General features: G+C 46.7%; 1 protein-coding gene across 1 annotated transcript; it reads right to left on the bottom strand.

The window, feature by feature from the left end:
• Positions 1-2,026: 2,026 nt before the first annotated feature.
• On the bottom strand, positions 2,027-9,153 carry LOC141735601 (endogenous retrovirus group K member 7 Gag polyprotein-like). The gene is made up of 2 exons (XM_074568645.1): positions 7,328-9,153; positions 2,027-4,300 (listed from the first exon to the last, which is right to left on the bottom strand). Exons 1-2 carry the CDS (start codon positions 8,923-8,925, stop codon positions 4,297-4,299), a joined length of 1,602 nt encoding a protein of 533 aa, XP_074424746.1. The 5' UTR covers positions 8,926-9,153; the 3' UTR covers positions 2,027-4,296.
• Positions 9,154-12,109: the final 2,956 nt, after the last annotated feature.

Genomic DNA, 12,109 nt, shown 5'->3' with positions numbered 1-12,109 from the left:
TCGGTAGTTCAAAGCAAGTTAGACAAATGACCGGAGTCTTAGAGGCCTGTGCACACTTGTTCCCCACTCCCCTCATAAATTTATTGTTAAGGGATGTTATAAGCAGCAGCCACTTGTAACATCCCTTAACATCTGGTGTAGCCAGCAGGATTCAGTCAAGTTGTGAGTATTTCTGAGATTTTTGTGTATATAATCCATATGTGATAAGGGGACTGATCTTTTGCAAATGTGCCTATAGTGTTAAATTTGTAACCAAACTTCTAGAGCATTATGGGAACACCTGAACAGGACCTGTCCCAGTAAATTTTGGGGGTAATTGGAGCAATTGGATTGGAAGCATGGTAACAGAACAATAGAAGAACAATAAGAGGTATGAAATGGCTTCAACTGCAGGGACTAGTGGCTGAAATTTGTACCTTGTGGGATGAAAATAGACATGCGAGTATGTACAAGACCTTTTGTAAGTAGTAGATCACCTCAAACTATCAAATCAACAAATGATAGAGCATGAGGAAACTTGAGAGAATCAGACTAAGGCTGAGCTCTGTACAAATCAAACCTTCAAATTTGTGGAAAAAAAATCAGGTAGAAAAGGGAAATTCAGAATTGTAAAGGACTAGCCTCAATTTACAGAGAGATTTAAACCTGATGGAGCCAAGTAGTAGAACTGAGTGTTACAGAGAAAAGCTGTGAACTATGGGGGAACAAACAGTACAAATTTCAACCTTACCTTGCTCTGCTTAGTTTTATTATTTTGAATCCTTCCTATTCTTCCCTATGCCTCCTTTAATTCCTTCTCTCAAGCATCACTTAAGTCTATAAATAATGGAAATAATGTACCTAGTGGAAATATAAATCTCTTGTGGCTCCTGTTATTAGACGAATGCATGTCAACCTGCTAGTAAACAAGAAGTGTCTGGACAGGACAACCCAGGGTCAGCCAGTATGATTATTAGTGGTACAAGTCTGTGCTTCTGAGGATGCTCAGATAAGTCCTGATCCAAGGGAATATAAACAATTTTAAGGATCTGGGGCCCTTCTAGGGATCCTTAAAGTTTCTGTCAGCAATGCAGACACATGGTATGGGTCAGATTACAGTTTCAGTGCCGTCCTGCATGACACACCCCCAAGTGAGCACTAAAAGTGATGGCAGCAGCGGTGATTTGTCGAAGTGGGGAAACCATGGGGGAAGGGGGCTGAAATAACATTCAGATGCCCCATGACCTGGTGCCTGGGTGAGATGCTGCTATCAAAGCCAGATAACTGGACTGTTACTCTTCAGAGGCATTATTGATCTTAAATGCCTCACTATGTACATGTCGTATTTCCTCAAAGGGGCCATGGTTGTCCAGCAACTGCAGCCCTGGCACCCTGCAGAGGTAACACCCAGTGGAGTTGGCTGCCCCAATGTGCGCAGCCCACAGATGGGGTGCCATGGGAAATGCATTCAGGCTCTATGGGGGAGACAAGGAGTGGTGCAGCTTCCCCGTTAAGTGAGGCAGTGTAAGGGTATGTGGAAGGAGAGAGCATCTGTTCATGTAAGATTATATGATCAAGGACCTTGTCAAAATGGGTTGATAAGGAAAAGGGGGAGGCAATAAACAAAGCATACAGAGACACAAACCTGACAGACAAGCAATAATGGAGACAATAAGAAGAAATCAAACTCCTCAGTGACACTAATTGATGGACCATCAAGGAACTACAGGCAAACCTGGACTTTGCAACTGATAAAGATGCAAATCTCCGGGTGCCAGACTGGGGGGGGAGGTGGAACTATGCAAACCAATGAAGGAATGTGCAGGGGAAGGGGACTGGGGAGGAACAAAGTGGTTTGTAGACAGGAAAGAGTATAAATGGGGCCTGTGGTGTGTAAACTCTGACTGGTCAGTACATTTGCCTGACCAAGCTCTGCAAGTGATCACTGCAGTCCGTCCTATCTTCTTATCAAATCCTTTCTTGCTGCGATTGAGAGACGGGACGCTGCTTGATGCAAGCAAGATGTCGGTTTATTAGAGGCGTCGGAAAGCTTTTATACAGCTACTTAACAGTTACATAAATTACACAAATTCTATCATTTCTAATTGGCTTAGTTCTAAATGTTTTATTACAATAATCCCTCCTACCTGCGGTTTCGCTACATGCTAGAAGCTACAGTTTTGGAATGTGCTAAAAGCTACAGTGATAACTTGTTGCCTACTCCCTACTTCTTCAAGGTTATTTATCTCAGACCTGCAAGGCCAGTTGTTCCCTGGCTCCTCAGATTTATTTGTCTCAGGTCTGCAAGGTCGGCATACCCTCGAATTTCTTGCATACTTGTACTTTTCTGCTAGCTGCCCCCAACATCTCCCCCTTTTTTGTTTCTTTAAAGGCAGAACTGAGGCGCGGGTTTAAAGGTCATCATACTCAGTGAGCTGGACAGAACTAACACTATCGTAAATCTTCGGAATATCGCCGTTTTGAATAAACCATGTATGTCGAACAACTTTAGTCACCATAGACCTAACACAGGAAAGAACGCAGCTTAGAATCAAGAGGCCTACCAATATAATAACTAATATGAGTACAGCAGATTGTACCAGGCTCCTAAGCCAGCCCTTTAGCCCAAACCAATCACCAAAAGTACCCAATCCGAAGAAGTCCGTATCAGATTGCACCTTTTGTGAATGCGCAAGGAGTTGTGTAATTTGCTTATGTATCGAAGAAGAGTGGTCCTCTAAGTCCATGCAGCACATTCCGTCAAAATCCTCACAGCCATGTCCATGGGCTAGTAGCAAGAAGTCAATAGCGGCTCTGTTTTGCAGGACTGCGTGTTGTACCGTGGACAAGTCTTCAGCCATCTCAGATAGTATGCGGCTGGTAGCATTTGCTTGCTTAACAACCCAACAGGCAATTGCATCTAAGTTTCTGTGGGCTCTCGCTGCTGCCACCCCAGGGGTAAATAGCGAGGCGAAAAAAACCTCCCAGCGATTCCATAGCTTAACATTATCGTCACAGGTATTATCTAATGCTTGTATTGTGTCACGAGTAAAACGTAACCGCTGTTTTGGGCTTGGATGATAGTGAGGAGTGCCAAGACTAAGCTGTCCAATAGTACACGGGCCTCCTCTAGGGTTAGAAGGGATCCCAGACCAAGCTCTATTTCCACAAATAAAAAAGAACCCCAAGGGGAGCCGCCTAGGGAGCATGGTACCGGGGGCTGAGTGAGTGGCGTCTCGAGCAATGCTCAAACACCATTGTTGTTGCCAGAGGGTAGCATTACCAATAGGTGAGATGATGGTCGGTGGAGAATCCTTTACTAAGCGCCCCTCTTTTCGGGCCCCTGACCATGACCTAAGGCCAATAAACAAACAGTGAGAAGCATTAAGAGAATCTACTAAGTCAATTTCCTGCGGCTCGGGCCCTATTGGTAATTTATCATCCCAATTATCGTAATTTTCAAAAAGGTCCTTAAGATTTTTCCATGAAAAAGGAAGCCTTCCAGAAATATTGTACTGCTTCCGTAAGGTTGTCATAGAGTTATTAAACAGTAAAAGGTCGAGTTATTCAGTGGTACCCCTACTAAGCAGGTGGTGAAGGGCGAGCTGGGCGTAGCAAGACTGGCACAAAAGCTAGTTGTATTGAGCGACCTGGCCAGAGTAACCCAGACATTTTGACGGGGGTCAAAAAGGTGAGGATGGTACCCTGGCAAAGGATTGGCATGTGTCCAGGCTGCACATATACAAAAAAGTGTTAACAGGATCATAATGTTTGACGGACTCTTCCCCCCACCCCCTTTTTTTTTTTTTTTTTTTTTTTTTTTTTTGCAATGCTAAATTCTTACAATGCTAACTTCATATATTAGGCAACTGTCACACCATCTATTGGCCAATGTTAACCATCGCTACCATCTCTTACCACAGCGATAGCAGTCACATACATAAAACCCAAGGGTCACAATTACCACAGGCGACGCAATGAATATGTTCTACTGGAGTCTCTGCTCTATTGTCCATAAGAGCACTGCATCAATCCTCCGAATGTTTTTCGGTATGCCATTCAGGGGAATGATCTAGCTGTGGATTGGTGTTGTGGCCATCCGATTGTGGTAGGGGTTCACGGAAAGGTCGCACGCTCTTCGCTGGGATCCACCTGGGGCCTCGTTCTGTGGAAACACAAGCATAGCCTCTGCCCCATGTGACAAGGGGGTATGGCCCCAAGACCTTACCTGTCTCAGGGTCGCGGATCAGGACTGGAGCTTTTACGCTGGCTTCGAAAGAAGTGTTTGTGTTAAAGTGGCGAACGATCGGAGGGTTGTTATCTATTAAAGAACAATTTAAAAAGTTAAAAACATACAGGGCTTTCTGTAGACGTTCTTCAGGGGTGGCTGTCCCTACTCCCCCTTTCTGTTGTTGTAACAAGCGCTTTAAAGACTGATGAGAGCGTTCAATCAGGGACTGGCCCGTAGGGGAATGCGGGATCCCAGTGATGTGAGTGATCCCCCAAGAGATAAAAAAGGTTTTAAGTGCAGCCGAGATATAAGCAGGGCCATTGTCTGTTTTGATTTGTGCAGGGATGCCTAAGGTAGCAAAAGCACGCAGCAGATGCCTGCGAACATCTTTCGCCGCCTCCCCCACATGGCAGGAGGCAAATAGAGTGCCTGAAAAGGTGTCAATAGAGGAATGGACGTATTTTAATCTCCCAAATTCTGGATAGTGTGTGACATCCGTCTGCCATAATTGCAGGCTTTGTAAGCCTCTGGGATTAACCCCACCTGGTGCCGTAGGAAAAGAATGTTTTTGACAATCAGGGCAGACAGCGATAATGTTCGCCGCTTGCTGAGAAGTGAGGCCAAACTGACGTTTGAGGCCCCCTGCATTCTGATGGAAAAAGGAATGACTAAGCTTAGCTTGTGCAATACGGTCAGGTAAAACTTGTACCGGCAGAGTGAGCATATCGGCCCGTTGATTGCCTTCTGCAATAAACCCAGGTAAAGAGGTGTGCGATCTAACATGTAAAACAAAATAGGGATGCGTTCGAGAGGTTAAAAGGAAAACAAGTTCCTGCAACAAAGCAAACAAATCAGCATGCGAAGTATGACGCAGCACCGAGGCCTCTGCCCGTTCGACGACGCCTGCAACATAAGCAGAATCAGTAATAAGATTCAGTGGTTTAGACCACTTACGAAAAGCTCGAACAACAGCGGCAAGCTCTACGATTTGAGGGGACCCGGAGACTGTCTCAACGTCCGACTCCCATTGTTGAGAGCGGTCATCCCACCAGACAATCACCGACTTGTGTGTTTTTCCAGACCCATCGGTGAACACAGTAAGGCCTTGGAGGGGCTGGTGACATCTCTTTGGTATGGATATTAAGTTAAAATGAGCATGTAGAAGCTTGTGGGACGGAGGATGTGAGGTTAGTTGACCCGTATAATCTGTTAAGGCAAACACGAAAGCATCAGACTGTTGGAATAACCATTGTAGGTACATATTAGTTACAGGTAAACAGATAGAAGCAAAGTCCATCCCTGACAGGGCAAGCAAGCGCTGCCATGCTTTAATTATCAAGGAAGCAAACATTTCATGCTGTGTCCAAATTGTTTTAGTGGGCTGGTTGGGTAAAAAGACCCACTCAATGATTAATAAGGGATCAGGATTGTTAGGGTCCCATTGAAAAATCAAAGCATATGGCTGACGTGCAGGGTTCAAAATAATTAAATTGAAGGGCAATTCAGGCGCACAGCGGTGTGCTTGCCGTAAGGCGATGGCTTCCGCTACTTTTTGTAATGAGGCAGCGGCTTCAGGACCAAGTCGACGAGGGGAGCGTAAATCGGAATCTCCCATGAGGAGTTCAAACAAAGGGCTTAAGTCTGAATTGGAGATTCCTAGCAAGGGTCGGACCCAAGTAATGGTCCCTAATAATTTTTGAACATCGTGCAAATTTTTAATGTCGGCCTGTATATGCACAGGTTGGGGAACTATCGTCTGGGTCCTGATGCGCCAACCCAAGTAGGTCCAAGGGGGCATTTTCTGGACTTTTTCAGGCGCAATACAGAGGCCTGCCGAATTGACAGCGGCCGTGACAAGGGCTACGGCCTTTTCCATGAGCTCAAGGTGAGGCGCAGCCATCAAGATATCATCCATATAATGATATAACAGAACTTGAGGCAACGCAACCCTGACAGGGCTAAGTACCTTAGCGACATACCATTGACAAATTGTCGGGCTATTTTTCATTCCCTGTGGCAGTACAACCCACTGATATCGTTGCACAGGGGCTTGCATATTGACACTTGGGACTGAAAAAGCAAATTTGGCAGCGTCATCAGGGTGTAGTGGAATGTTAAAAAAGCAATCCTTAAGGTCAATAACGGTGAGATGCCAATTGCGGGGGATCATAGTTGGAGAAGGGAGCCCTGGCTGCAGAGCTCCCATATCTACCATAGCATCATTGATTTTTCTGAGATCATGGAGCAGGCGCCACTTGCCAGATTGCTTCTTAATAACAAAGACAGGTGAATTCCAAGGACTAGTAGTAGGTACTATATGTCCTTTTGCTAATTGTTCCGTAACCAGTTCTTGGAGAGCGCGAAGCTTTTCGAGTGGTAGGGGCCATTGATCTACCCAAATGGGTGTCTGAGTTTTCCAAGTCAGTTTCAGGGTGTCGCGCACCTCAATGGCCCCCCCTAAAAATGCGACTGAATGGAAGTTCCCCATTGTGATAGCACATCACGTCCCCATAAGACCATAGGAACAGGCAGCACAAAAGGCTTGACGGAAGCCACTCGTCCTTCTGGGCCTTTGATTTGGATCAATTCCGAGGATTGGTGGCTTCTACCAACTCCTCCGATTCCAGCTAGTGCCTGAGGCACAGCTGCCAAAGGCCATTGTGGAGGCCACTTCGCCTGTGAAATTACGGTAACATCGGCCCCGGTGTCAATAATCCCATTTAGGATTACTTGCTGAGTGCCGTGAATAAGAGTACATTGACAAAGTGGTCGCTTCTGGGAAATGGACTGTACCCAGAGAATCTGTGGATCCCCAGTAGATCCAAAACCTCCTTGTCTTTACTGCAGAGGTGGGTGAGGCGAAAGAGAGCTTGCGTTCTGCGGGATCAGTAGTAATTGTGCAATGCGGCTTCCTTTGGGTACTGTGCAAGGGGGAAATGGGGTCCAGGCCATGATTTTAATTTCCCCAACGGTATCCGCATCAATTACTCCAGGCAATACAAAAAGTCCGTCTAAGGTAACCGATGATCTCCCTAATAGTAGCCCTTGTGTTTTCGGGGATAAAGGACCTGAAACATTAGTTGCTAATAAATGAACAGAGGAATCAAGTAACGTTACTGCGTGTGAGGTTGCCAGGTCCAATCCGGCGCTACCGGCTGTTGCTGGGCGAAGACTTGTGGCGAGGTCACACCCATCTGCATGGCTCGATCCACCGGCGACGATACTTGTGTCTGTGCGCGTCGCTGCCCCGCGCTCCGCAAGCGGTTTCCCTGTATCGGCTGCCCTTGAAAATTATACTTAGAACGACATTGATTAGCATAATGACGCCCCTTCCTGCATCGGGGACAGATCTCAGGGGCTTGGGCTTTAGCCCCCCCATTAGAAGCAAGATAATTTCGTTTGATATGGCCTGGTTTACCACAACCGTAACAATTTCCTCCCCCAGACATGCCTCTCATAGCTGCGAAAGCAGCTGCCATCGCTTCAAATTTATGGTCCACAGTACCGATACGATTACAAGCCTCTACCATTTCAACCAAAGTCAGAGCTGGGTTAGGGAGAGATTTAAGTAATTTTTTACAGTCGGCGTTAGCATTTTCAACTGCTAATTTTAATAGCAAAATTTCTCGAGCTTCGGTATTATCTATTTGGCGTTCTAAAGCTTGCTTAAGTCTATCAATGAATTGCATGTACGGCTCCCAAGGTTCCTGCGTAATAGAGGTGAATGCCTTTTGAGGTTTACTGGAATCGGGTATTTTAAGTAAAGCCTTTTTTGCTTCTTCGCGGATCGCTTCCAGGGCCTCTCGTGGACAATCTCGAGCCTGTGCCGCTGGATTAGAGTGCTGACCCGTACCCATAAGGTGCTCCATGGTCAGTGCGGCAAGAGCAGCATTATTATGACCCACGTAGCTGTTGAGGAGAGTTTGAAGGCCCCCCCTCCAATGCGACTCCCACAGGGAATACTGGGAAGGGGTTAATAACAATTGCGCTAGCGATTTTAAATCATGGGGAGTCATAACATACGTATCAAAGACAGAAGACAGCAGGCTCGCAAAATATGGGGAAGAGAGCCCGTGTTCTGTGACGGTACGGCGCAGCTCTTTAATCACCGGGAAGGACAAAGCCTCCCACTGCACTCCCCGGCCTTGATAAATAACAGGGGCGACTATCGTTCGCGCTATTTCCAAGTCACCTTCTTTTAAAGCTTGACGTCTAATATTCGCCCACGTATCATGAGGGTCAGGGGGGTACAAGTCAGGCTCTTTATCAGGATCAACGGGCCCCGGGTCAAGCGGATCTTCCTCAGGAGGGTAGCCTGCGGCACAGACCTTTAAGGGTCCGGGCGACTTAGCGCGTCGCGGAGGTAGCGGAGGGGGAAGCAAAGGCGGAGCTGATGAAGGTTCCCCCTTAGTATCTGGAGAGTCTTTATGGCCCTTTTTCTGTGCCTTAATAGCCTCAAAGATATTTCTCCACCACGGAAGCAAACGCTGAGCCTCGGCATTCCCTGACGTCGCTAAGTCCCACAACTTTACCCCCACATTGTCCCAAAGTTCCCGGGTAAAAATACTGGAGGCCGTAACAGTGGGGATCTTCATTTGTACCCACTTAAGCATAATCTTTAAGTCCTGCCCGGAAATATCTTTTTTATGTTTCCGGAGGAGCGTTTTCATAACTTCATATACGTCTCTCTCTGCGGGGGACATCTGATTCCCCATGTTTCCCACAGCTCACCTCTTAAATCCAGAGGGATTCCTGGCCAGTTCCTGCTTCCTTTCAGCAGCTCATTCAAAGTTCCGTGGGACTCGCAGCAAGCCGCTCAGCTAGGCGGTTCACCACCCCATCACGTCGGGGTCACCAATTTGCCGCGATTGAGAGACGGGACGCTGCTTGATGCAAGCAAGATGTCGGTTTATTAGAGGCGTCGGAAAGCTTTTATACAGCTACTTAACAGTTACATAAATTACACAAATTCTATCATTTCTAATTGGCTTAGTTCTAAATGTTTCATTACAATAATCCCTCCTACCTGCGGTTTCGCTACATGCTAGAAGCTACAGTTTTGGAATGTGCTAAAAGCTACAGTGATAACTTGTTGCCTACTCCCTACTTCTTCAAGGTTATTTATCTCAGACCTGCAAGGCCAGTTGTTCCCTGGCTCCTCAGATTTATTTGTCTCAGGTCTGCAAGGTCGGCATACCCTCGAATTTCTTGCATACTTGTACTTTTCTGCTAGCCGCCCCCAACACTTTCTTAGCTATCTCTCTGTGTAATATCACTCTGTATCTCACATGTGAGTACTGTAAGGATTAGGTGCCAGCTACTGGTGAAACCTGTGTGAGTGGATGCTGGGCCAGCAACTGGAATCAGATGGAGGGTATAGGCACCCTGTGGCTTGTGGTGCCAACAACTGGAGTCAGTGAGGGTGCTAGCGACAGTAGATGGAGGGGCCATAGCTCTCTGGATCTAGGGAGGGTCCTAGAGATTTCATGCCAGGAGTACCAGTTAGCAGGGGAACTGGTGTGAGTGGACTTGGGGTCAGCTTGTAAGAAAGGCAGGTATTGCTTTTGCAATATGTGGAAACAGAAGTGAAGTACTTGGGACATCTAGTCAGTGAAGGGAGTCGAAAATAAATAAATCCTATAAATCCTCAGAGGATCAAAGGAATAGCAGACTTACCTCTGCCAAAGACCAAGAGGGAACTGAGAAAATTTTGGGGGCTGACTGGGTACTGTAGACTGTGAATAGAGGGGTATGCTCAAAAGACTAAAGGACTATATTCCAAACTGTTAGCTGAAGAACCAAATGTATTGGTTTAGACAGAAGAAGAGGAGGATTTAGTGGAAGATTTAAAACAGAGCCTAATCAGAGCTCCAGTTTTAGCCTTATGTTCTTTGGAGAAATCTTTTCAACTATTTGTTAACTGTAGACAAAAGGGGCTGCCTGCGGCAGCCAGTGGCCTATTTATCTAAACTCTTAGATCTGGTCTCCCGAGGGTGGCCAGGGGAATGATAGAAGTTAGCATCCCTTACCAAGTAAAAACCATTTTAGCCCAAACCACGGGAAAACAGCTAACCGATTCAAGAATACTGAAGTATGAAGGAATTTTAATTGAAAAGGATGATTTGATTTTAACTACCAGCCCTTGCCTTAACCCAGCGAGCTTTTTGTGAAAAAAAAAAAAAAAAAAAAAAAATAGAGGCAAAGGATGAAGAACTTACACACGAATCCTTAGATGTAAATTGAGTACCAGACTAAGATACAACCTGACTTAAGGGAAGAAGCCCTATCTGGGGGTCTTCATTTGTTCATAGACGGTTCTTCAAGAGTGATAGAAGGAAAGAGGTGTAATGGCTATGCGGTGGTGCATGGAGTGAGTCAACTGTGGAATTTGGATAATGAGGTGAAGTCTCTGTGCTCAAAGAGCAATTAAGACTCGCTTTGCTATCTCTTGTGCAGACCAGGGGAGTGAAGGCTGGCTATCGCAGGATACATAAATGACGGGGTAGTCTTGGGGAGCCAGGACAGCCCTGCTTTTCCTCAGCAGAGACAGTAAAATCTGTAGGAATGTGTCTGAGAGAAAATGGTCATGTGAGCCAGCCTCACTACTGTGAGAGATTAGATTAAGGGCAAAACAGGTGGTAGAAGATGGAATTAGTACATGGGAAAAACGGGAACTGAGAAGGTAGAAAACATGTTGTGCTAATGACTAAGCAATTTACTATGTGAATTCTTGTAACCAATCTGATGTGTGAATAAACTGCATGGACAGCGCGTGGACAGTGTAACTAGCTAATTGGAAATAAGCGAGTGGAGTGTACGGCTACAACACAAGGTTTAAAAGATGATGATCTGTGCTTAATAAACGGCTTCTGTTGATTCACATTGGATCGTCTGGAGTCCAGTTATTTCTCCTCAGATGGTGACCCCGACGTGATACCGATCGGCGCTTGGCTTGAGCAATGGAATGCGAGGGGCGGAAGACCCAGAAGGAGATCCACCGGCTGGAGGACGGCTCAGCTGGACTGAGACCGGGCGGATTGGGCGGCAATCCGGAATAGAGGAAACAGACGACGTGGCCACAGACACCCAGAGAGAGGTGAGCAGCCGGGGCAGGAGATGGGGCAACAAGTAACAAAAGAAGAAGGGGCTGTATTAAGACTTCTCCTGCATATCCTCTCTAAGAGAGGGGTGAAATACGATGAGCGTATGCTCCGAAGGTTGTTAACCTGGTGCAGAGAGAACGGATTCGCACCAGAGCCCCAGACAGCTTTTAAACCAGAAATATGGGAGGCTGTTGGGAAAAAACTGTGGGAAGTGATAAGTAAAGGAGACAAAGAGGCATCACCATTAGCGACGACATGGTGGTTGGTGTTATCGACCTTACAAGATATGAAGGCGGAGCGAGCCACGGCAGCCGGGGCTTTTGCAGCATTACAACCCACGGGAGGGGGATCGAACAGGCCAGGTCCGAAGGTCTGGGACTATCCCCTGCTGATCCCCTCTGCTCCACCTGAGGCCGAGGGAGGAGGCAGAATGTCAGCAGAGAAGGACAGAGCCGGAGCTGTTTGCTCCTGACATTGCCCTCCTCGCCCCCTCCCCTCCCCAGTTGTCTCCCTGAGATAGAAGTGCTGTTTTCGCATGTCTGCTGTGTAAGTGTGTGTGGGTGCCACCTTATACCTGCTGATCAGCATGTGTGCTACTGTTTGCTTTTTGTTGTGTGCAGTGTTGTTAGGTGACTCCCCTTGAGCAGGTGTTCTGCCCGGTGTGGTACTGTTCTCGTATGCAACTAGGGCTGACACTCCGTCAAGTGAAGAAGTTTGTATATACACAATGTTTAGACGTAAGGCGAGCGCGCCCCAGGCAGATACACCAGGATGGGCTGTAGAACCGATGGAAGTC

Source organism: Larus michahellis, chromosome W (assembly GCF_964199755.1).
Source record: "Larus michahellis chromosome W, bLarMic1.1, whole genome shotgun sequence".
Classification (NCBI taxonomy): domain Eukaryota; kingdom Metazoa; phylum Chordata; class Aves; order Charadriiformes; family Laridae; genus Larus; species Larus michahellis.
Note: the sequence above shows the minus strand (reverse complement) of the source record. Positions and strands in the feature narration are given on the sequence as shown.

Bases quoted from the DNA above. Each gene is read 5' to 3' on its own strand.
- LOC141735601 (XM_074568645.1), bottom strand. From the start codon at position 8,925: ATGGGGAATCAGATGTCCCCCGCAGAGAGAGACGTATATGAAGTTATG.